Source organism: Amblyomma mixtum, chromosome 5 (assembly GCF_055824585.1).
Source record: "Amblyomma mixtum isolate Tamu chromosome 5, ASM5582458v1, whole genome shotgun sequence".
NCBI lineage: Eukaryota > Metazoa > Arthropoda > Arachnida > Ixodida > Ixodidae > Amblyomma > Amblyomma mixtum.
The window spans coordinates 13,698,683-13,725,165 of NC_143016.1; the positions used below are offsets into that span (position 1 = coordinate 13,698,683).

Genomic DNA, 26,483 nt, shown 5'->3' on the forward strand with positions numbered 1-26,483 from the left:
ACGTTTCTCTATTTGAAGCCATCATGGTGGCTCAGTGGTTATGGCGATCGGCTGCTGACCTGAAAGACACTGGTTCGATCCCGGCCATGGCGCTCACATTTCGATGGTGGCTAAATGCTAGAGGCCCTTGTACTGTGCAATGTCAGTGCACATTAAAGAACCCCAGGTGGTCGAAATTTCTGGAGCCCTTTATTACGGTGTCCCTCATAACCTGAGTCGCTTTGGGATATTAGAACCCCACAAACCCTAAACCCCCATAAAAAAAAAATTCTCTGTTTGAACTGCTAAATTAAGGACTGTAGCAACTTGTTGTGCTTTAGCTTTGCGCTCAAAAGCCACGAGTTGTGCTAGAGTGAGCTCTAGTTGCGCTCTCTTTGGACAGCGTTATGGGCTGCTATGTGAGTTACACTCACAAATTCAAATAAAAGGTGTCAGCTATTTTCTAGCATGGAAACCATGCCGAAGAATCTGTTTTGTTTTATTTAGAAGGTGAGTTGTATACTTAATGAAGTATTTATTCCACCAGCCTACTTTCTGGTCCGGACGTTTTTACTGCTTCAAATTTTTCCTGAATATTTTTTCTTAACGCATTCCACAAATTTTCAGTGAATTTCTGGGGAAAAAGTGCATTTGTTGTGTGAGCAAATAGAGTATATTTTTGCCTATATCATTGCTTGTGAAAGGAAGGCTATATTTCGTCAGTGAGACACCAGCCTTTAGAAATTTCTCATTGTGCGATCAATGTTTGCTTGCCTTTGCCTCTTGCTCTGTTAGGCAATTATAAATTCGCTGTAATTATATCATTGCATTGATATAACATTTTGGTACCATGGATGTCAGTGACTTGGTGATGGGACCTTAGGAAACATGATTGAGCTGCGTGCGTGTCTGGGAAAAAGGCTGTGCGAGTGCTGGCCATCTGCGCCATCAGGATACATGTGCTGCATGCTGCACAGCGATGCACCTTGCATGTGCATCATTGTGCAGTGATGCATCTTGCATGTGCATCATTGTGAAGTGATGCACCTTGCATGTGCATCATTGTGCAGTGATGCACCTTGCATGTGCATCATTGTGAAGTGATGCACCTTGCATGTGCTCATTAGCCACTGTCCTTCACGTCACAGCTACTCTGTTGAGAGAGCGCAAATGAAATCAATGGTTATTCGCTTTCCCATTTCAGTGCTTTTCATTTTACATTTCAGAACAACAAAGACTCTTTCTCGGACATGCAGTAGGCATCTGGGCTAACAGTACATATATTGAGGCAATTCTATGTGTGCAAAAGGGAAACTCACTGTATTTTACTGGTTTTACTCTTTGTAGTAGCGCAGCCTCTTCCAGGAAACAGGGATCTAGTATGTTCAGATAAAGTTCATTTGCTAAATGATACCTTGAGCTACACACTATGATATTTGCCCCTTTTATGTGTTCTTTCCAGGAGCGGTACCGTCCAAGACGACGCTACCGCCATCATGCACGAAACACACTCAAAACAGAAGCAGCTCAGGTGCAGGCCACACTGCTTGAATACGGCTCCGGTGTTCATCGACCCAAGGGAGCTGTTGAAGGTGACCAATCCCAGCAGGTATGAGTACTGAGGCCGTTATTTGTAGGTTTGTGCAGTTGTAGGTGCAGTTTACACCTCTTAGACATAAACTTGTATGTCTGAGAGCACATGAAGCTTGATTTATTTGCACTGTAGTTGGTCCTGCTGTTGGAATTTTTGGAATTCACCCTTGTTAAGCAGTTTTTCGCTTTGAACTTTGCTTTATTTTGAGGCAGACTAAGATAAAGATACTTGCATAACTAAATTCATCTTTCTCATACTGTCTTCCATAATGTGATGGAGAAATCTGCATGCGTTTACACACCTGTGCGTTAGTAATAGAATGTGGGACGTACAGTTGGCAGCAAAAGTTTACGGAATGGGTGTGTTTGGGAGCAAATTCATTTCATTGCTGCCTCATGACCCAGTCGCCTGGTGTGCAGCGGATGGAGCTTGCACATCCCTTCTTGCTTGCAGGCATTTCAGACAGTTGGCTGAAGTCATCATCATCAGCAGCCTGACTACACCCACTGCAGGGCAAAGGCCTCTCCCATGTCTCTCCAATTAACCCTGTCCTTTGCCAGTTGCCGCCACTGTAACCCCGCAAACTTTTTAATCTCATCCGCCCACCTAACTTTCTGCCGTCCCCTGCTACGTTTGCTCTCTCTTGGAATCCACTCCGTTACCCTTAAGGACCAGCGGTTATCCTGCCTTCGCATGACATGCCCTGCCCAAGCCCATTTCTTCCTCTTGATTTCAACTAAGATGTCATTAACCCGCGTTTGTTCCCTCACCCACTCCGCCCTCTTCCGACCTCTTAACGTTACACCTATCATTTTCCTTTCCATAGTTCGCGGCGTTGTTCTTAACTTAAGCTGAACCCTCTTTGTTAGCCTCCACGTTTCTGCCCCATAGGTGAGTACCGGTAGGATACAGCTGTTGTATACTTTTCTCTTCAGGGATATTGGTAAGCTACCATTCATGATCTGAGAGAACCTGCCATATGCGCTCCACCCCATTCTTGTGCTCCACCCCAAGTGACTGTGCTGAAATATTCTTTTCCCCATACCCCCACATTCCATAAACTTTTGCTGCCTAGTTGCAACGGGTCAGGCCAGCGATGAAAAATGAGAAGAGCATATGCTGTACAAGGATGCGGTTGTTCGAGTAAGCTTCACTGCTACAACTAATGTATTGTTTTCAACAATACCTCACCACAACCTTGCAGGAGTCTGAGGTGATTCTGAGCAACATGGCTCCCCTTGCTTCTTCTGAGGTGAGTGCCCATCTGGCATACTGTAATTCTCTGCATGTATGCTACAGTTATGGGCCTGAATTTATCTTATATGTTTGTTACTGCTGAAAATTTGGCAGTTTTACATATATTTCAAGCCACTATATATATATAGAGAGAGAACAAGCAAATGAGTGGTAGGTGACCGCCAGCATGGCCATGGGTCGGTTAGCAGAGTGTGCTTCTTCGGGTAATGAGAATGTTACTTATTCGTCATGGAATGGCCAACATAGTAGAAAGCTGTTGTGTTGATATCACAACACTTGCCTAGGGAATGCCAGCACTTTGCTGTATAGCAAGACGGTGAACTCTACTTATGTCAGTATTGCTGCATCATGGTAAAATGATATTTCTGTCTGATGGTATCAGATGTCCAAGTCATGTTTGTGGTAGCATAATAATGTACTTTAGTTATTTTCTTTGAATTTTTCTTTCCTTTTCCTGTGTACATACTGCATTGTGTACATACTGCATTGTGAACAGATTTCCACACGTCTAGAGTGCTCAAGCTGCATGCACCTGGATGTGTTGGCGACATCTATCACTGCCAGCTGGGCTCAATATAGCATTTTGAAACATGAAAAGTAAACCACAGTCCTTACGAAAGTGCATGCTTTATTTAATATTATTTGGAGGCCTAGGCCACTAGCAGATGATGCCAGCATAGTTCACAGTGTACATTTGCATGCATTAGACAAGTGCTTGGAGCAATGTAGAGTGAAACTTGGCTGTAAGTCATTGTCTTATCTGTTTTGTACGGTGTGTGTGTTTCATGTGCTTTATTTTTCTTCAATAAAACGGAGAGTTGAGCTAGTTGGTACATGTTTCTTGGAAAAAACAGCGCTAAACGAAAGGACAACGAAAAAGAGTACAACAGGACCGGCGCTGGAATAGGGCTCAATGTACAAGAAATAAACTTCAATAAAACGGAGAGTTGAGCTAGTTGGTAGTTGGAGCTGGTTGGTTATTTTTCTTGTGGTCTAGATCTGATTTTCCTATGGTTGAGAATCAAGTGTGAACTTTATGTGAAAAAGGCCAACTGTAGAGATCCCCACCTGATGGTTACAATGTGCAGTGAAAAACATTTGCTGCTATGTACTAAATAGCAAACCAATGTGCACATCTAGACGTGCAGCATCTCAAAGCCAGCATCTTGTTATACTAGATTATGGAGTAATTTGAATAGCTATTACATGGAGCTGCCATTGAGAAAATGGCAATTGGTCTGCAAGGTGCAATATTTGAAGTGTATGAAGTCAGCAGAAGCAACTGGTCTGAGGAAAAGTGCATCACTTTCGAGCTTGTCATTCCCAGATGTGGTGCTAGATGGCGTGAAGCTACTTGCTGTCAATATGTTGTGCCTAAATCTGCTCTTGGGGGTGAATTAGACAAGTATTTTTCTTAGGTGAAGTGTCACTCATTCTTGTGGCTTGCAGGGGCGCCTCACAACCAAGTCTGTCGGCAACATTGTACAGAAGCAAGCTGCTGAAGCCCGTGAGATTGCTGAGGACTTGGAACGCAAGGCAAGCTTCCTCATTTTTGACTGGGCGTTGAGGGTTTTCACTGTTGGTAGGGGCTGTTATGACCAGCTGTGATTGTCTGTTGCTTTGCTGCTTGCAGCCAATGATCCAAATGCCTCGTGCTGCCCGGCATGCGAGGTTGCTGAGTTCGGTGCAGAAGCAACTGGAAGCCAAAAAGGAACTCTTGCAAAAGGTGGGCGCTCATGTTTTTCTTGTAGCTTGCTTAGCTCTGTGCCACACTGCTCATTTGAGAAGCTTAGTATATCCATATTAAAATGTATGAATAAATTTTATGACTAAGGCGTCATGCAAATTTAGATGCATGCAAATCTAGCACTGTGGGGATTTCAAGTTCTTTTTCTGCACTGTACAGTGTGGGAGCATTTATGTTGTGTGTGTGAAATGGGTGCCAAACTACTGAAGTAGCAAACGTATTGGCTGGAGGCCGTTGAAACTTGAAAGGGAAGTAGATTAGTGAGGTCCTTGATGCTTGCTTAAAATGCCAGCTTTTACATGTGAGCTTGAAGGCAGAGGCAAAAGATGGATGGCTGATTTAAGCTATGCTTCCTGGCAGACTTATAGAATTTATAATGCAAGCATAATTAATGTTCAAGCTGTCAGTAGACAGCCTCACTATCACAGGAAAATGCAGTCTTACCTGAACAGGAAATATGATACACCTTTTTTACTTGTTTGAGTAAAGCATCAAAAACATTCTTCCACATTGCCTATTGGGAAAGCTCATATTAACATTCTATTTATCCTATTTTCATTTAAGAAGCCTATTAACACCTTTATTATACCTTAAGGACTTCTACTGTAGCTGAAGACCAAGTTATGCATGCGGATGAGTCATGCAGGGTATATGCTGGCGGCTTATCATGTTTGTAGTGAGCGTCACAAACACAACTCTGCAAATATTAGTGTGCACTCAAAATTCTTGCATAATCTTTCATGGAAAATGCTTTCTTGTTTCCTCATTTCAGTGTATGTTCTAGTAGAGATTGTGAAAAAGGTGCAAGTAAGCTAAATATACATCTACTTGGTGTCAGTTTTAGTGTGAGCCTGTTACATTTGCACTTTTCCACTGTTTTAAAGCATTCACTCATGCCTTTTTTTTTTGTTTCAATTAATAAAGGGAGCATTGTGCAAATTTTCTGCTTTGCAAGCACTACAAGATTAACTGCTTCGAAGCATGGGTGCAAGGTTGAAAGGATTTAGGTTCTTTTAATTTTTGTGTTATTGAGAGCAGCTGGCCTGTGGGCTCACATCATTGGCCCCTTCATTATATAATCTATTATTCATCATTCTTTTATAGTGCACTGCTAACTTGAAGCTATCACATATCCAATTTGTCTGTTGTCTTTGCCTCTGCCAGGATGACTTACCATACTGTTTAACTGCAATGTGGAAGCTTTTATACTTGTGGAAGGTTTTTTTTTTCAGTGTGACTCATACTAGAAGGAAAAACAATGCTGTTATCGCGTTTTGTCCCATGCCATAATTGTGTTTTTGGTATGTTAAAACAGTCAGAATAATCCATAGACATGACTGGTTATTTTCATTGTTTTCACCGAAGGAAAGTTAGTGCTGACATCATTTGTCACTCCTGTCAGTGGGTAGATTGCTGTTTACTCAGGACCAGTATCTTCAGCTTGACTGTAAGGAATGCATCTTCATGGTGTAATTAGACCCAAAGACCCATAGCCTTTCAAAGTTTTACATGTATAGAAAAACATTTTTCTTGAGAAAATGAAAGGCTCATTTTGGTTGGAGTTGTGATTCAAACTGCTTGTTGTTGAGCCATGTAATAACGAAAATAGCTCGGTAAAAAACACAACCTAAAGACCTAATGGGACTGCACTTACCTCTTACAAGCCTTCTTTTTGTTTTGTTCTTTCACAGTGTCTTAATTGTTATTGATTACACTCAAAAAGTTGCAATAGTGTCATCTGGCATGTCTTGCATGTCTTGTGTCCTGTGCCTTGCAGAGTCAGGACCAACTTGAAAAGCTGCGGGAGGAATATGAGGTGCTCCAGAAGGAAGATAAGGAGGTGGGTGTTTCTGTGTGTGTATATTTGCTTCCACATGTGGGCTCATTTTCATCTTTATGCACTTTTTTTCATCACATGCGTGCATCAACCTCCTTAAAAGCGTTCTTTCTTCTTTACCAACTCAATGCAGCAATGTGGATTGCAAAATATTTTGATGACTTGTTGAAACTAAAACTGGCCAGAGGAAGTGTAGTATTTTTTGTTGTGGTACTAGAAAGTAACGTTCTGGGGCTCTTTTGATGTAATTAAAGCAAAGCAGATAGAAAATACAGGCACAATATAGAAAACAAAATAGTAGTAAGTTACTATGGTCGCATACAAGTCAAGAACGAAATGGCAAATTTCTCTCAAAGGAGGCCCTTTAGTCAGCAGCGTCTACCGGTTTTCATGCAGTCATGGCTAATCCGTGATAACAGGTTAACTGCGGACTAACCGCACATGATGAAAAATAGTTCAGAGGGAACACGAAGGACGAACAGGTTGACACAGGCATTGTCGTCCTGTTCACCCTTTGCGTTCCTTTTCCAATACTTTTTATCGTGATCGTACACCAAGTTGCCCAGCTTTCAGTTTTAATTAGCCATAAGGTTATGAAAATTGGTCGACGCCATTAGCTGGAGGGTCTCCTTTGAAGGGCATTTGTCGCTTTATTCTTGAATTGACCTGACTATAGTAAGGACTATATCCGTGATGGCTATGCCTTAAAAGAGTACAGACCTCACTGTGGGTGCCTTTGTAGGGATGGTTGTTTGCTTTTTTAGGTATAGACTCAGTGGTCTCATCTCCTTTAATCTTTCCCTGGGAAGTCACTACAGTCGAACATAATATAGTGCTGCACAGCAGCAAGCCGAAGATTGAGTCCTGATGGTGGATGGCGATAATATGATTTAACTGATGCGGGCCTAGTGCAAGCACTGGGGCTTCTTCTTCGCCTTCCTAGCCCATGACAGTAGCTTCCGTACACTGTGTTGAATGCACTAATTTTGCAATGTCGGCCTCTTGCCTCACCTTCAGACTGCATCGAGTTTTGTATAAGATAAGGTTAAAAAGTAAAATATTTACCAATCGAGAAGGATGTGTTCACTACTGTGGTCTGTTCTGTTTGAAGAATGAATCTTCTTCATTCTGATCAGCTGCGAATCATCTAGCTACGCTCATTGCAATATGTAATGCTGCTTTCTGGTTTTTTTTGCATGCTTTAGTCAACTTTTTTTTTTTAATGGAAACTTTATTGCAAGAACAAGTGATATACACAAACACTGTTTGGACCGATAGCTACAAAGCTAGTGGCTGGTCCAATACAGAAATTACTTGCAGGTTTTTGAAAGCAGCTTCTCTGTCGTCGTATGAAAAGAGTTAAACCACTGAATGAGTTACTTAGCGACTGTTTGGCTTTTTATGTGCTTGTGCTGTCAAGAATTTTGGTAGTCAGTGCTTTTTGCTCACTTGTTCAAGTATGGATCCATTTAGTGACTCACTAATGGCTTTGTTTATTTCTGGGCTGTTCCATTCTTTATCCACTTATGTTTCACTGTGAGTCACCTGTGGCATAAGCATCGGTTCTTGTATGACCTTCACAGTGACGTATATATAGTACCGAAGTAGTAATTTAGGTATTGGCCGGCTCATGCCTTGGCGTGAATTATTAGAGGAAAAGGTGTGAATTACTGAAATATATGTTTAGGTGAATATTGAGTAAATAATGGCGAAAGGCCTGCTCCCATTTTACTCATCCACTCTCTTGCCTTGTGGCTGTACTCCCGATGCCTTGCCATGTTGTTTTCTCCTGCTTCTGCTTCCAAAATAGGCATCAGTTCTTTTTCTATAGCCTGAAACAGAAAGGGCTAGCTCAGAGGCTTGCTGTGAGTCTAAATTGTTGAAGCACTTGTGATGCAGTTAGATTAAAATGGGCGACTTGCTTCCAGTATTTTCAGGTAGTGATGTGTTTTTTATCTGTTGGTCGGAATTTTTATCTCTGATGTCATGTTCTCGAGGGAAAGAATAGGTTCCATACAGTTTACAGAGCAACAAGAGTGTGACACATAAGCAGCATCACCACCACCGTTGCTCCCTTGCAGGCCGAGGCCCAACTGGAGGAAGTGCGTGCAGCTGCCAAGCGCATTGCGGAAGGCGTCGGAAGCCAGGAGCCACAGCTGGCAAAGCTCTGCACACTGCTGCGCATAGATGCGGAGCTGGCTGACCAGGAGGCTCGCTTCCGAGCCAGCTGCCGCCAGGAGATGCAGCGGCTGCAGGAGCTTGTGGCATCTCCAGAGCCTGAACAGGCAGCTGGCAGTACTGAGGAGGACAGTCAGGTCGAAGCCCAATGCCAACAGGAACGAGAGAGGCTGCAGCGTATGCGACTTCTTCTGGTTTGTGCTCCTGACATTCTGTACTTACGTTTTGTTTAGTTTGGAATCTTGTACCGATTTCCACATTTATGCACCTGTGCAAAGACGTGGCCGTGATTCAAAAAGTAGGGTAACAACAGCTTGCATAGACGAACTTAATTCCACAGGCAGATAAACTTCTGTGAATTTGTACGTCACTAGTACACATTACTCTTCAGCATAGTCGCCATGCTTGTACAAACATTTATTCCAGCAATACACCAAGGAGTCAATGCAAGTGTAGCAGAAATCTGTGTTGAGTCTCTGAAGCCATATGGCTCACTGTTGTCAACTGGCTACTGCCCCAGGTACTTCTTCAATGGTTCGCTGAAATGGCAGTCACTGGGTGCCAGGTCAGAGCTGTAGTAGAGAGGATGGAATGGAAAACACACATTTCCCCGCCTTCCAAATGTAATTCAAAACAGCTCCACTGGCAAAGAAGGCTATGGCTCAGCCTTTTGAGGCTACAAGGGTGTGCTCCTGCTTGATTTCCATACCAGGGAAGCAACAGTGCATGCTGCCAGTTTTTGTCACACACACTGAGATGGTTGCAGAGGGCCCCGTTTACAGAAAGCAACATGGAATCCAACAGGCGTTCTGTTGCTACGCGACATTGCCTGACGACTCTCGCCCAACAGCATGTGTGCATTGTTACAGCACTTTCGGAGGGAGGTACTGGACCGATCCTCACCTGGCAACCAGTGAGTTTATGGGGTCACCCGCGAGCAGCCAGCCGGGAAGGCGCGCTTCCGTGCCAGCTATGCGCGGGCGTTCTCGTGTCCCCAACCCGTGGCGCAAAGTCACAGCCACGGCGGGTTCGGACGAAGTAGGCAACGAACAGAGTACGCTAGGAAACCGTTTATTTACCTAGCGCAAGGCAAAGCACACTGCGGAAGAATGTTCTATCCGATAATAGATGGTTCAGCAGCTTACCAAGTCGTCGTCGACTGGCGTTGGATAATCCGGGAGGGCGCGGGCAGGAGACGGGGTCGGCGGGGCAATCGGGCAGTCACCACGGCGAGAGGGGAGACTAGACAGCCTTTGTTCCCGCGTGAGCTCTCCTTAAAACCCCTACGACATTGCACCCCCTTGAGCAACCGGTTGCAACCAAGAGGGGTCGTTCACCCGTTCCTAAGACGCCAGAGCGTAGGCGTGACGTCACGTCCGAGCTGAGAGTGAGGAGAGTTGCCGGGTGCCCTCCTCTCCCCATTCCCTGCGGCGGGCGCTCTCGTCTCGTGACTCGGCGCGGGCAGGCGAGGGATATCTATATCCCACAAGTTCCATCTCTTCAGACCATAAAAGCAGCACCCGAGTTTCAGGCAGTTTATAAGCCACACTGAAAGCTAGCTTGGCGTGGTTTCAGGGAGTTGATGCAGATTTCTTTTATGGTGCCTTGCTGTATCATTTGTACAAAGGCTTGCACAAGAGGGGTGACTGTAGCAAAAATAGTCCAAAAGTGCATTCAGAACAGCGTCATCTACACGGTCTTGCTAATGTAATCATAGCACTGCACGCCAGAAATGTAAGAGAACCTTTAATAGGAGATATACTAATACATAACGTCATAACTGCAGAAACACAAGGACATGAAATTAAGTTCTGCGGGGTAACAAGCCGTATTGGAATTAGGGGCAATGAGAGAGCTGATGCGTTTGCTGCTCAAGCTCTCCATAAGGAAGTCAGGACTGTAAATATACCCCACACAGATTGCATATAATTAATAAAAAAATAAGCAAAGAAAAGTTGTGGTCTACATGGAATAGTGAAAAAAATAACAAACTACAATCAGTAAAACCCATTCTGGGCGAATTGTTCCCCAGGTGAGACCTACTACACCACCTCTTTCTCTCTTTCTTCTTTCACTCCCACCTTGCTCCCTTCTCTTACAGTGCAGTTCAGGTGCTCATCCAGATATGGCAGACCTATTTCCTTTCCTAAAAAAAAAAAACCAATTAAACCAGTTTATTTTAGAATGGAGATCATGCAGGCATCAGGAATGTTTTATAGAGGTAATTTTATACCACATAGGCATTGGACACACACACCTAGCACATAACTTTCTACTGACAAAACAAGACAAATCTCTATGTGAGAAATGTGGAGGTGAGCTCACAGTAAATAACTTTTTATTTTCGTGCCCAGAACTCGCACGGCTAAGGAAAAAATATTTTACTGTATTTTACAATGAACACATTCCCTTCCGCCCAAATTTACTCTTAGGAGATAATCCATTTGTAGATATTTCATCTGCTTTTAGTTTCGTGAAAGAAGCGGTGATCTTAAACAAGCTATAATGTCACAAAAACTGTAAACTCTAAAAATCCTTACCCTGTGCTTTGACGCAGTTCTTGATGCACCTCATCCATTTTCCCAGGCCTGAGAAGAAGGCTGGGGGCTTAGTTTTGATTTGTAGGGCTCCTCAGAGTCCTTGTCCGGACGAGGACTGTCACCGAGGGCTCCCAATTTTTGAAAGAAATTATACCATGTGTTTGGCGCATGATGGTCTGAGTTGCTTGTGCGCCATAAAACCCAGTGCAGTGCAGTATGTCGAAACACAATGCGTACCTGTGGAGTAATTTGTATCTGTATGCGCTCGTATTACCTGACTATCGAATCACCCTCGCAGCTCACCTTATTCAACGCTCCACTATGGGACACGCAGCATTTGATTTCCAGTTGTTCGAATTTATTTGATACGGGAGTGGACTGGTAATCTAGTGAGGTGTACTTGCTCCTTTTGAACATTTTCATCTCAGTTCCAAGTAGTCTGAGACACCACACGGTATTAGTGAGTATGCCTTGATGAAAGTCAAGCACCTTGGTTCTGCTCATTATATGTTCCTGAGCTGCAAGGAAACTTGAGTTGTCATATATCTCTTTTGTTTGTTTTGTAACAATAATGGATGTATTAGTGTCTTCAGTGTTGATTGAGGGAGGGGGCTGCATTGTAGGGACTGCTTCTTCTTGCAGGCTAAGAAGAATCGGGAAATAGCAGCCATTCAGAGGAAGATTGATGAAGTTCCATCCCGTGCAGAGTTGAACCAGTATCAACGTCGTTTTGTCGAGCTTTATGGTCAAGGTAAGCTGCTGATGGCACCTTAACCACCTAGCGGACTTGGACGAGCCAAGCTCGGCATAAGTCATTTCTGGCTCCTGATGAGCCTTGGCATGTGTTTCTAGCACTCATGTGTCCAGTTTAAGGCGAGTGGGGCTTGTCCAAAGCATTTTTTTGGTTTGCCGACAAATGGCAACACAGATACTAATGCCCATTTTTGGCGCCATTAAAAAAAAGAAAAAGTGTCCATTAGGGGGTTAAAGAAACACTGCAGTGCTTGATAATGCTAGGTACGCTGTGGCTCTGAGTGGGTCTCCTGATTTAACACAGGCACTAGCTCTTGTGATGAAAGTAATGACGGTACTAACTTGCGGCAATTCATTGTTCTTTCTGGCTTTAACGAATGCAGAAAGTACCGCAAAATATTTCCGTGATAATTTATAATATAAAAATGCCTGATCTTAAACTTTGACTGGCGACTGATATTAGAATGCACAAACATTGTTTGCTGCTTTTCTTGTCCCTGAAAGATGGTCTTTCATGTTTCTCCAACATTAAAGCCAATTCACATGTTTGCATTTGCCGACACTAAGGCGTTGCTCCCTGCATGTCACTGTGGTATGCATCACTGCCACCGGTAGCTTCAGAATTTTTATATTCATGATAATTTCATGTTAATGCTGGAGATGACTCATTGTGAAAGCTCGGCTTTAGGTGCACAGGAAGCACATATGCAAGATTCTCATTGCAAGGCCCCCTTGAGACGCAGTTCAAAGCCTCTGCCTGGCTTTTTTTTCCCACATTATTGGCAATTCTTTTAATCAGGCTGTTTATCGTTGCTATGCATTTCATAAATATCAGCACTTCTCATAGATTTGTTTAAAAATGACGCAAGAAGTAGCTTTTCGGAATCTCTTTCATTCACGATTATTTGTGTATATCTGCAATTGGTGTAAATAATCGTGCAGTCCTTGAAGGCTTGAGAAGTATTTCTGTGTTAACTAAAGGGTCAAAGGAAAGCTATATTAGTTGCTTGAGCTACTGAATGCAGATGTTGCATGTTGACAAATATTCTTCTAATTTGAAAGTTGCAAGTTCAATTATAAGCAAAAAATATTGGCAGTGGTTGAACCTCTCATTATACAGACAGACAGATCAAAAAGAAAGGGTTGAAAATAAATATTTCAGCTGCCTTGGGTGTGACATATTTTGCATGGAGACTGTACTGAGCTTTACTTGCATGCCTTCCCAAACAGTGGCTGCTACGCACCGAGAGACAAAGCAGTTCTTCACATTGTACAACACTCTGGACGACATCCGAATGTATCTGGACAAAGAGGTATGCTTGCCGTGCATTTTGAGTGACTTGAGCTAAGCTTGGTATTGTATGTGCTGGTGTCGCAGACTTCTACTTAATTTTACGCAAGTTTTTTTGTCTATGTCTGTCCACCTTTTTTTCTTATGAATTGGCTTACAGGCAGCATAGCCTGTCTTGCAAAGACAGCAGTAGGCTAAAAATGTGATTTAATGTCAAGAGAAGCAGCGAGGCATCACACCATTGGTACAGTACATGATGTCTATTCACTTACCATTCTATTGTGGAAGCTTACCTCACATAATGGCATACAATGAAGCTTTTTTTTGGTGCCAGCCCTTGTGTTACTGGGTAGTGATCAGCAATTTTTGTCATGCATTTCCAGATTGGACTGCTCAACTCAGTGCTGGAAAACTTTACAGAGTAAGTTCTGTCTGTTTTCTCGCTGCTTGGCAATCTGTTGTGGGTCGACAGCAGAGCATAAGTGATCAGCAAGTGCCCTGCAGGCAGACCTTTGGTTGGTTTATGGTTTATGGGGTTTAACGTCCCAAAGCGACTAAGGCTATGAGAGACGCCGTAGTGGAGGGCTCCGGAAATTTTTGACCACCTGGGGTTTTTTAACGTGCTCACACATCGCACAGTACACGGGCCTCTAGAATTTCTCCTCCAAAGAAATTCTAGCTGCCGCGGCCGGGATCGAACCCGCGTCTTTTGGGTCAGCAGCCGAGCACCATAACCGCTGAGCCACCGCGGCGGCGGCAGACCTTTCTCCTTTCCCAGTAGTGAAGAAGTGACAGGGGAAATAGTCCTGCCATTCTGTGCAGCATGAATTTCAAATGTAGCCAGCATGACTGACTCAGTGATAACAGCGTTAGATGCTTTGGATAAAAATTTGCAAAATTCACCTGCACAATCGTGGGCTACGAGCACGGGCTAAGAGAAAGTGCTTTCTTAATAGCAGGATATGATATACATATACCCCTGTCACTTCTTCACTACTGGGAAAGGAGAAAGGTCTGCCTTTCTCCTTTCCCAGTAGTGAAGAAGTGACAGGGGTATATGTATATCATATCCTGCTATTAAGAAAGCACTTTCTCTTAGCCCGTGCTCGTAGCCCACGATTGTGCAGGTGAATTTTGCAAATTTTTATCCAAAGCATCTATCGCTGTTATCACTGAGTCAGTCATGCTGGCTACATTTGAAATTTGTGCTGCACAGAATGGCAGGGCTTTTTCATGTCTACATAAAAGGGTTGCTTTTCCAGAGCAAGAAATAAAAAATAGGCGTTGCAAAGTTCTACGGCACACCAAGGAAGTGCTGTCTAATCGCAAAGTAGCTGCTGCATAAAAGGGACAAGGACAGCGAAGAAACACTTGCAACATGCGCAAGTACATATATTCAACATTTCCTTCGCATCTAATAATGAACCAACTAGCCTGAAAAATTGTACTGAGAAGCCACTGCAGTGGCTCAGCAGCTATGATGCTTGGCTGCTGAACTGAAAGACGCGAGTTTCATCTCGGCTGCAGTGGTTGCATTTCGATGGAGGTAAAATACTAGAGGCTCATGTGCTGTGCGATGTCACTGCACGTTAAACAACCCCAGGTAGTTGAAATTTCCAGAGTCCTTCACTACGGCGTCCTTCATAGCCTGAGTCACTTTGGGACGTTAAACCTCCATCAACCATAAACAAAACCAAATTTTACTGAAGCTCTCAATCGCTGTCAGTTCTGTTTTTTCTTGACACAGTGGATTGCCTTATTAGGCTGAGTTTCCTGTGTAGAAGAGCTTCAGATGATAACTGAATTACTCATTTGTGGGTTTAATATGTTCGGTAGATGAATAAGGCTGCAGTTTTTTATATGGGCAAGAGTGTATGCGTGTGAATTTCGAAAGTTTTTGAGCCATTCATATTTGTATGAAACATACACAAAAATTTCGGAACTTTTCTTGATAATATTAGAACTAAATGCATGTCCGAAAGGGTTAAGCTTATGTGAGGCTCGGCTGTCTGGTTGACATCGCCACAGATGTCATATTCTTGACAGAGCCCACAGTCGAGTGCATACTGGCTCAGCCGCACTACCCTGCCAGGGTTTACTCTTTAAGTGTGCGGATTTGGCTACACAGTAGGCATAAAGCGACAGGGGCCACTGACCCCTCACTGCTTCTCGTAACTCCATGTGACCTTGTGCCATTTATTGTGAAGCAGAGTCCGTTCCACCTTCTGGAGGGGGCTCACTCTCCAGTTCATGTAGCCGTCATGGCCCCGACCCACCCAGCTTACTTCCTCATTGGCCATCAGTTGAGTGCAGGAGTAGTTGGTTGTGACATACTACACTGGCAGTGTATGATACCAACAGACAATACTTATTAACTAGGAGGAAGATTCCTCATACAGCTGTTGCCATGCATAAGAGCTGCAAAAGATTGTGAGCTTTGCTTGAGTGCAAGTTTCTATCTGTTGTGAACACCAAAGCTTTTGTGCAAATGAGTAGAGGCCTGGTGGTCATATAAGTACTGTGGGGTTTAAATTGGGGAAGATAAACACGTTCTCCCCGTTTAAGCGCGGCTGACTCAGTTCAAAACCGCGCGGACCCCACCCCGTGGTCGCGTACGCTACCGAGCGCACGCCGACCACGGCGGGCCTTGCTCTGCGGGAACAAAGGAACGACACACTGGCTGACACAAACAAGGCATTTATTGCTATAACAACAATAACGCCAGCTAGCAACAAAATGCACTGAGGAATCTAGGATGTCCGACTCACCAGCACGGCTACGAGCGAACGTTCGCCCACGCTAGGGCAAAGGGAATATCTCCGAGGCCGGACGGGACGAGCTGAGGGGAAGACGTTTCCACACGAGGACGCCCGCGGCCAAGAGCGGAGCTATGCGCGTGAACGTCCAACACGCTTCCCTGTCCCAGGGAGAAGAGAGCCAGCTATCCCCCGCGCGCGCGCAGCAAACGCCATCCGTGGCGCTGGTGTCGCTACGACGCGAGCGCCCGCCCCTGTTAGTTAAAGTAACCAAAACAGAAGAGCGCGTTTCGGAGGAGCTAACAACAGTGGGGTGTGCAATGCGGGAAAGTGAACGCAGGGGACGAAGGCGTCCCCACATCCCCCAACCTTAAATAGACCCACGCGCCTGCAAGTTACATGCTATGGAGGAGTCTCCTGGTCTTCATGCACTTGAGGCAGGTCGTGCAGTGGAGGTCACGCCGACAGAGTGCACGCAGTCTTCCGCGGTATTCCGAAGGCGGCGTGAAGGTCTCCGCTGGGACGACTCGCATGGCCCGCGGGCTATGTGCCCGCAGGCCCGCGAAGAGGAGGGCCGGTTGACCACTGCAGGCCAAGATTCCGCAGTAGTCGCCAGGGGAACAGCAGCCAGAGGTGGCTGCTGTCTGGTCTCGCCACGGCTGCCCCGGATGGATGCGGCGAACAGGATACAAGCCGCTCCGTCGCAGCAGGCGGCAGCGAGACGATGTGCACAGGACAGCAAGCCGGAGTGGCTCCACTGGATCTGAAAAATTTCCGAAACACACTCCGCATGCCTTTAACGTAGGTCACGGGAGGGGAAACGGCGTACACAAGGGCCTGGTGGCTCAATGCTCAACTCGCTAGCAAAACGTGTCCGGCGGCTGTGCAACGCAAAGTTCGAGTGAACAAAGCCCTTTCTTGAGTTGAACGAGAATGCTCGGTTCATGCGAGGTTAAAAAAAATGGGTGGGCCAGCAAAGTGCGCCCCCTCTCAATACCACGGTCCGGTGGTCGTGTCACTTTTGACAAGGTGCAGGCAGCTATGAATAGCCTTAGGCCTCACTACCACTGTGAAGGTCGACGACCCCCAACAAAAGAAAGACCCGAAACGGGTTTCGTGCGCGCAGCCGCGAGGAGACATCAGCGTTGTGGGATGGTCCTCCCCGCTCACTGCACAAAGCAGCTTCTGAGCGATCGGCGCCCACCGTATCGGACGGTGTCGGAACGCCCGGTGCTGAGCTGCAATACCAGCGAGCTCGTAGAGGCACCCGTGGCCCCAGGCCACCCGGCTCCCGGAGCCGCGACTCCCAGAGTCGAAAAAGAGACAGCGAGAAAATATATACAGAAAACTCGGACCACCCACGCGGCTTCCGTACTCACTCGCTTCGGGCTCGGCAACTCCGCGGGCGCTAGGCCTCGCACTCCCTCGATGCGGACCAAGTGGTTCTTGAAGAAACTCCGGGAAGAAAACTTGACAAAAAAACATGCTGAGCATGTCGAAAAGTTCAAACATGCTGCAGCGCAATACACCTCGCACTCAAGAAAGCATGCCGCAGGTCCTAGCGGTCAGAATTCACACTAGGCCTACCACTTGTCAAGTCCGGACAAAGAGCGTTCCTCGAACCGAACCGACAGTCGTCCAATGTTCCAAGAGCAGGCCCCACGTTGGGCTGCCAAATATGGGGTTTTAAATTGGAGAGATAAACACGTTCTCCCCGTTTAAGCGCGGCTGACTCAGTTCAAAACCGCGCGGACCCCACCCCGTGGTCGCGTACGCTACCGAGCGCACGCCGACCACGGCGGGCCTTGCTCTGCGGGAACAAAGGAACGACACACTGGCTGACACAAACAAGGCATTTATTGCTATAACAACAATAACGCCAGCTAGCAACAAAATGCACTGAGGAATCTAGGATGTCCGACTCACCAGCACGGCTACGAGCGAACGTTCGCCCACGCTAGGGCAAAGGGAATATCTCTGAGGTCGGACGGGACGAGCTGAGGGGAAGACGTTTCCACACGAGGACGCCCGCGGCCAAGAGCGGAGCTATGCGCGTGAACGTCCAACACGCTTCCCTGTCCCAGGGAGAAGAGAGCCAGCTATCCCCCGCGCGCGCGCAGCAAACGCCATCCGTGGCGCTGGTGTCGCTACGACGCGAGCGCCCTCCCCTGTTAGTTAAAGTAACCAAAACAGAAGAGCGCGTTTCGGAGGAGCTAACAACAGTGGGGTGTGCAATGCGGGAAAGTGAACGCAGGGGACGAAGGCGTCCCCACAGTACATGCAGTTTAATCTGCTCTATTCAGAAAACTGCATTTCAGCACAATAGGAATGCTTCAACTACTAGCACTTTCAGCAGCAGTTTTGTTGCACTGATTGATTTCACTATCATTTCACTACCATAGTTTGATGTACACAAGAAATAATGCAAGTAAGCCTACACATGTCTTACTGCAAGTGCAAGTGTTTACGCAAGATATTTTGGTGATTGTTGCACATAGTACAGAGCTAGGAGTATATAAACATATTCCCATGTGGCTGCAAATGAGCATTGACGAAAAGAGAATAGAGGGAATGCTGTGCAAACATGTAGCTATTAAAAAGCATGTCAATACAAGGGTAAGGAACAACAGCATGGGGAGCTAGTGCTTATGAAAGGCAACATTTCTGTGTGTTCCTGTACACTCGAGACATCCTGCTTCCTTACAGGGCCATGTCTAACCCTGCGACCAAAGACCAGTTCCTGGCTCAGTTTGAGCAGATTGTCGATGGAGTGAAGCAGAACAGGCTAAAGGTATGCCCACATTTCTTGAAGACCTACTGCACCTCCTCTACTGCTAATTCTGACTTGCTTGCAGAAGCCATTACGAAAAGAGGCATGTTGGCTGTGCATCTTTGGTGGTTCATGAAGTGAGCACTAATTGCATGAGGGCGGTCTACGGCATACTAGCACTTCCATTTTCTTGGTCGTGAACCGTTTTTTTTCTGCACACCATACATGATGTCACATTTTTAAACTACTACACTATGTAAGCTGTGGAAGGAAGAAACTACAAGGCTCCAGTTGGTTTCATTATTTAGACATCAAACAAAAAAGTGCCGTTGCTTTAAGTAAATTTAACTGCCTTCCTCCGGGCCTGGCCCAGGCCTGGCAAAACAGCACATTTTCCGGCCTGAGCTTTTGAACCGCCTTAGCCCGTGCAGCGCTGTAGTAGACACTACCATTTTGATAGCCTCATGAGCTATTGTTGTGACACCACCAGAATGTGGGCTATGTTTTGGTAAGTTCAGGTCAGCTGCATCATCTTACATACAATGCACTAACTTGCCTAACAACATCAAGCTTTAAAGGGTCACTAAAGTTAGGCTAGACTCGGAGGGTGGCTCACCTAATAGGAATTATGTCATTTTTTACCAAAAACAACACTTTTATAAGCCAGAAAATTGCATAAAAGTGAGGGATGCGTGGCGCCACCACTGGAAGGTTCGTGCAGCGACAACAGATGGCGTATTCATAAACGAACGCTATTTCGCTGTCTCTGTGAGCAATTACCATTAAAATACGAGGAAAACAGCGTTGTGAGATTAGCCGGCAGTGCAAAAGGTCTCATAGGTATAACAGCGCAAAACGAATGATGGGGAGAAGGATTAGTTGCAAACACGAGCGCAAAAGCTTTTGCCTCGCATTGTGTGCACTCAGGCTGTTTGTAGCCGTTGAGCACAGCAACATCAAAACCGCAGGCCTTCAAGGACATTCACGCTGTGTGCTTGTCATGCGCCCAGCGAACCTTTTTAATTCTTGCTTCAGCTGTTGAATAGACTACTTTGTGCAGGCTGCGGGTGTAATGGAAAGTGTTTGTTTCTTTATTTTTAATACGCGGTCATACAGAACATGCTCATGCATGCATAGCGTCTACATGTGAAGTGCTTTGCGAGCTTGTGGTCTTCTATGTTTCTGCTTAGTGGTAAGACGAATGTACTCTCAGATGTGCTGAAAAATATCTGAGGAGTACCACATGTATGCAACGGTACCTCTCATTTGGCTCATTGAAGAAGAAAGTTTTTCAGTGCTGGTCATCATACATGCAGTATGTGAGACGCTGGAATGCGAGGCAGGGTTTTCCGTGAAAAATAAATTCAATCAGCTGATACGCATTTGTCAAGATTATGCTTGCGTCTCCTGTCGACAGCTAGAACTGTCAGGCGGCAGACTGCTGTTCGGTGGAATGTACCCGATTTGTTTCTGCTTACAACCCACAGGAAGCAATTCATGAATGTAGAAATCACAATGACCACAGCAGAGTGAATGACAAGGGTTGTCTGTGATCATAGCACATAGTTAGTCAACAAATGCTCGATAATCAACAGCACAGTGCTCCGTTTGATGAGAAATGCGCATCCAATTTTTCACTCAGATGTAGTTTTGAATGAATACGTTAGAGCATTACAGATGCTTGTATAATTTTTAGGGTCCCTTGAAGCTTATGTGTACGCTTCATGACAGCACACAATGTACTGAAGGCCACATGCTCACGTTATCAATGTTGATGTACACATGTGTGAGCGTGGTCAGCAGTTCGTTTTGCTGTCTGTGGCTGCGCTAAATAACTTCTCAGTTTCTTTCGCACCCACAAAGCTGGCAACAAGACACAGACACATGTGATGCAGCAGAGAGTCCCCGTCAAAATGGGAGGAGGAAGGGAGGGGGTTGGGTTTGGAGTAGCCTGAACTGCCGCCGTGACCACTGATCTGTTGAATTTCAATTTTCAGTTTCTGGCGGTGCTTCTGGTCTTTGCTCTGATTGCGCAAACGTCATAGAAATGATGTCACCACGCTTCGATTTTTATTGGGTGCTTTGAATTTGGAAAGGTTTCAGGACTTTCATTTGTGGCTTTTTTTCAGCTATGCAGCTGGATTTCTCTGTATAAAAAACATTGGTAGCGTTCCCAAGGAGTAATCTATCAAGGAGAGGGCTGAGTCGGGCTGGTTGGTTCATGTTGAATGGTACGGCAAAACAGCGCTGACGGACAGGACGGAAGAAGATGAGACAAACACATGCGCTGATGTATTTGTCTCATCTTCTTCCATCCTGTCCGTCAGCGCTGTTTTGCCGTACCATTCAGTAATCTATCTGTCTTACCTAGTTTGATGTTTCGTCCCTTTAATGAGTTGTCTTAGTTTTTCAATTTCCTTAGTGCTGAACAGAAATGAAGAAATAGAGTATACTGTTTTTGCTTTATCACTGCTTGCTGCTTTTCAGTTCTATTGCTTTATGTGCCTGGTAATTAGAACAGAGCTTGCCCTTTCTAAAGAACTGTACCTTTTTGCTGCGTGTCAGACTACACTCACGTAAGAAAAGAGGCATTGCCTACTTGTGCTGTTCATTGTAAGTTGGAGGCTGCTGCAGAGGCAGAATCGCATTTCATTCTCACTAAATGTGACATGTACGACATTCTTTCCCTCACAGGTGGACAAGAAAAGGCAAGAGGCAAAGATGTCACGAGACCGGTTGCATGACAGCCTCTTGGAGCTGGTGGACAAGCAGAGGCTCTACTTCCGTACAGTCAAAGAATTCAAGGAGGTATGTTTTTCGTCTATAAGACCCCTGCTATTTTTTTTTTCTTTTTAGGACAAGGCATATTGTAAGTTCTAGTAAGTGCTCATACTTGATGGTGATTGTACGTTATTCACTCAATGTGAATTAATTGGTTGGTTGGTTTATGGGGTTTAACGTCCCAAAGCGACTAAGGCTATGAGAGACGCCGTGGTGGAGGGCTCCGGAAATTTCGACCACCTGGGGTCGAAATTTCTGGAGCCCTCCACTACGGCGTCTCTCATAGCCTTAGTCGCTTTGGGACGTTAAACCCCATAAACCAACCAACCAATTAATTCACATTGAGTGAATAACGTACAATCACCATCAAGTATGAGCACTTACTAGAACTTACAATATGCCTTGTCCTAAAAAGAAAAAAATTAATTAGACTGTAGTTTAGGAGGTCATATTATAGCTGTACGTACTAAGCTGGCGGAGTGCCGTGTACAGCATGTGGAGACCAAGCACTTGCCTTTTGTATTGTGCTCAATGTCATTTTATTTTGCATTTTTCTTCACTTGTTCCATCCTTTCTTAATTTCTGCACCGCTACTGATTAAAAACATTCCACTTTTAATTACTGTATTAGCCCTTGCAAGACCTATAGTGGCCTTCAATGACGACATAAAGGACAGGTTGGTCAATGACGACATAAAGGACAGGTTGGACAATCTTTGAATTTTTTTACTGAAAACAGAGCAATTTAGCAGCATTGCGAGAAAGATGTGTGTTTTGGCAGCGCAAAAGAAGACGTCGGGGTGGACTTTTGGGCACACTGTCAGCATCTGCCATGAACTGCTATGTTTTAAATATGTGAATACTGTATGCTCCCGACATAAGCATGCCTGCTTTCTGCAAGAAGCTTTTTCATGACTGGCGTAATCCTCGCATTGCTTTGTATGTGTGCACAGAACATCTACAATATATTTTCTTTCAGCTTTGCTGGTTTCCAGGCATTAGCCGAGTTGAAGGTATTGGCAAAACATGCAAAAGGTCAAAACTGGACCCATTCCTGTCGAGAGCATTGAAATTGTGTCTTTTCATAAGTTGGTAACTTCAGTGAAAATCAAACCCTTTCAATCACAGGTATAATGTTGTATGACAGACATGCTTAAGTGCTTCTTTCCTTTTTTTTGCTTGTGCATCTCCTCTGTGAAAGTGGATGGGGACCCTATCTGTTTCCCACATTTAGGCAAGCATTGTTGCAGTGCTGTGCATTGTCTGTGCATTTTTTCCTCTCATTTGTAAGTGACATATGCCCTTGTCTTCCTTTCTTTTGTTTGAAGGAATGCCGAAAGAACGAGGTTCTTGTGGGGAAGTTGAAGGAGTCATCTGGAAAGCAGCGCTGATGGATTACTACTTAACCCACAGCACAGCGACATCTGGAAGTGTGTCGTTCATTCCATAGGCCTTTTTTCTTGCAGGTGTAGGATCTAAAATAAACAGTGTTATATCTATTGAGTACAAATGTGCATGCCGCTTTCCTTTTTCTCTGTATTTCAGATGTTTATAGCTCTACATATGAAGCAGTCTTTAATTACAACTTGTGCTTGCTAGCCAGTCACTACAGTCCAAAGTACAGAGACAGGCAGTAATTGTATATTGCTTCTATCGTTAGCTCATTCTTTCCATAGAATGTTTTATTTAGCTATTTATTGGCACAACAAAATTCATGCATGGTAAATAAAATAAATATACAGGGTGTCACCTAAGACTACACAATTTTTATAGGCTTTTTGATTTAGAAGGGCGCTTTTTTTGGCATAACATTGTCAGCATGTATAGTACGTCCGAAACAGCTAAGACATTCAAACTAGCAGGCTTATTGGCCAATATTGAATAGTTAACATTTTAACTATTATGTTAGGCTCCTTATTATTGAGGGGCATGTAGCCCACCCTAAGTAATATCCATATTAGTCTTTAAAATTTCGAAAACTCTGTTATTCTTGGTGTTGTAGCCCAACAAATTTTGGCTATTTCGACAAGTTGCTTGGACTGGAGAGGTTGCTTTGCCTACAAGCTTCTCGAAAGCTCATGTATTTTGGCGCAATCTAGCCAGAATTTCCTGGGCCATAGCGCCGAGAGTAACCGCGTTTTCAAAATTCTAAGAACTGATATGGGTATTACTTACGGGAGGTTTCACGCCTCTCAGTAATAAGGAGCCTAACAGTAAAAGTTAAAAAGTTAACTAGTCATTATTAATTAACTAGCCTGCTAGTTAGCCCGTCTTAGTTTTATTCTGATCTACTACACCGCTGACAATGCTATGCCAGAAAAAGCACTTTTCTAACGCAAAAAGCTTATTTTTAAAAATTGTGTGAAGTCTTAAGTGAAACGCCCTGCATATTTACTGGAATATCCACACCTTTTTGTGCTCATTTTGTGAAGATGTCTACAATAGCTGTGTTATCTTAAGTTGGTAAATGGAGGTGCCTGTTGATGTTTGTGATGTCATGTTCACGAACGTCGCTGGTGCCATGCGCTGTTCCAAGCAGTATGATGTTGCAGCATTATGGTATCGTTTCATTTCCTGCTCTACTTACCACTGACACCGCCGCTAATGAAAATGCACGAATATGTTGACATCACAGGGAGTAAAGGAACCAAGTGTAGCAGTACTGTAATCAAGCCGAGCACACATTACCTGCCCTTACACATTATACCTACAAGTTACCTGGTAGCATACTGCTGCCCACAGCAACATGCTTAACTCTTTCCGTACCACGCCCATTGAGCATGGGTCACCAGTGGTCCACAGATACTGCTGTCTATTTTAATGTTACCAATGAACTTTCAGACTTGTTATGCTATCAGTTCCGTAGTCCAAAAAGTCAACTTCCAGTTTTGAAGTAATTTGTAACTCTGCTATGAAGGGATGAATTTTGGTGCAGGTCTAAAGTGAGCAGTGGAAAACTCCCCGATATCCAGACCCTCTTGCAAACAACCTCAGTTTTGTCATTTTCTTGGCTGTTGCTATAACTTTTTTAATTGTTAGTAATAGCGCTGAGCCTTGGGATATGTCAGATAGCCTTGTCATAGTTTTGATGAATGTCTCAAGAAATTAGTACAAAACATGGTGCCCATCGGGGAGCATCGTTTCTACCTGCTACTACTGTACTAATTTTTTGTGCCAGCTAAGATCTAATAGGAATGCTCGCAGTGCTATGGCTGCTATACGCCATCTGTCTACATTATGTGGCCAAGATTTGGTACCTCCATCTCAATAGACACAGCCGTTTTGCCCGAAAAAAAGAGCCTGCCTGCACATGGCACACTGCACTGAGGCTCATGGTCCCCGTGCTGTGAAGCAGACAGGCGATGAGACATAACAATGTTTTTCGGCTCTTTTTCTCAACAGCGACAATAAGATTTCAGTCCACATGAATAAATATGTCTGGATGCTAATCCTGAGCAAACAACCTTGAAATAAATCTAGTGACCCATGCAAAAGAACGTAAGTGCAGAAGCACATCGTCTAATGCCTTGCTCAGTTCCAACAACATTGTCGAGCTCTTACGGCTGCATCTCTACTGGAATAATGCCATGTGCTTTCTGGTTGTTTTCTTCCCAGGTTAATGTCCACAAGGAATTTTACTGTTCTTCTGTACTTGTTGGTTGTGTGTGTGCATTATTCGTGCTGTGACACATTATTAGCCTTGGTGAGTGAAGGTTGCCTTTCGTAGCTGAAAATACGAAGGGGGTGCAACTATATTTTTATGCGTAACCATTCTGAACATTTTTGTGCACAAGATACATATTAGCCATTTTATTCTTTCTTGACATTTGCATTTTTTTTCTAAGTTTCGCTGTCATCTTGACTAGAATTCTTCATTTTACAGTTTATCTTGTGGATTACAATTCCGCATTTACTATTTTGCTGTCTCATTCAGAAGAACATCGGTATTAGTAGATGTGCTTGTACTTTCCATCATTTTCCTGTCAATATATTTGGAGAAAAAAACAGTTTTTTACACTTTAAAAAATAGCTGCTTTCTAAGAAGCAGCAAACATTTTCTTGTAGTGCAAGGTATTTCCAAACTTGAAACTTTCGGGGGCACTATGCAAGGAAACAAGCAGCATTTTATATATTTCACAATTTCCGGATATTTTTCTTTTTGCATTATAGGCCTAAAGTTACAATTATTTAACATAATTTTCACCTGGGAAATAAAATTTCTCATTACTGCTTAATATTTGTACTGAAATGCAGTCAGATATAATAAAACGAAACTACAAAAAAAAAAAACCATATTTGCCTTGTTACATAAAGAGGGAACCTAGGAGCTTTCTGAAATGGAAGAGCTCGGTCTCTTCGATTTGGCAGCACCAGCTGCACCAGTTCAAGGGGTGCAGCACCGTCGTCCTCGTTTTTCCGGTGCCGCGCGCGCCCTCTGCACTTTTCTCCTCGTTTTGTCAAGGTGCAGGCCTGGTTCTGCACGAGTTCTTCGCCGCCTTGCACTCGGTCTGAAGGTAGTGCTGGAAGTAGTGCAGCATGGCGCGGCTGCACTTGCACCTTCGTTTTGCCAATGGCCGGTGCGCGCTAGTGTACGGACTGTATCTGCACTTGATGAACTGGCGCTGCACGCTCACGTGACCGCTTGGCACCGCTGCAGAACTAGCACAGCCAGTGCAAGCCAAATCGAAGAGACCTATGGTTCTGCGCTTCGAGGCCACAACTCGGCACAGCATACGCACGCGCCAGCGCGTCGTTGACGTCGTTCGAACTAAGCACTCATGTTCCGCCCTGTTTGAATTTCGCGCGTTAAATTAAGAGGTTACAAGGAGCGCTAAAACCAGACAAAATAATTCATGAAACAAAATTGTTACTGCAGTATGCACTGCATATGAACCGCGCCCTGACTATGACGTCGAGGAAAATCTGCCATTTGATCTCTGCGGTACTGAGTACTGTTACGAACGCGCCAATGCTGCCTTCGAAGTCGAAATACCATAGGCT

The 26,483-nt window shown here is 44.6% G+C and overlaps 1 protein-coding gene across 2 annotated transcripts in view; it reads left to right on the forward strand.

The window, feature by feature from the left end:
* Positions 1-22,992, forward strand: part of fidipidine (coiled-coil domain-containing protein 93) — a 26,361-nt gene extending 3,369 nt beyond the window's left edge. For both annotated transcript variants that reach the window (XM_089543349.1, XM_089543350.1), the window contains exons 7-18: positions 1,442-1,588; positions 2,778-2,825; positions 4,280-4,366; positions 4,464-4,556; positions 6,355-6,417; positions 8,496-8,786; positions 11,775-11,883; positions 13,116-13,198; positions 13,560-13,597; positions 18,639-18,723; positions 21,397-21,510; positions 22,811-22,992. In XM_089543349.1, the coding sequence (XP_089399475.1) occupies positions 1,442-1,588; positions 2,778-2,825; positions 4,280-4,366; positions 4,464-4,556; positions 6,355-6,417; positions 8,496-8,786; positions 11,775-11,883; positions 13,116-13,198; positions 13,560-13,597; positions 18,639-18,723; positions 21,397-21,510; positions 22,811-22,873 (1,221 nt within the window). In that variant the 3' untranslated portion in view covers positions 22,874-22,992. The remainder of the gene's footprint in view (positions 1-1,441; positions 1,589-2,777; positions 2,826-4,279; positions 4,367-4,463; positions 4,557-6,354; positions 6,418-8,495; positions 8,787-11,774; positions 11,884-13,115; positions 13,199-13,559; positions 13,598-18,638; positions 18,724-21,396; positions 21,511-22,810) is intronic.
* Positions 22,993-26,483: the final 3,491 nt, after the last annotated feature.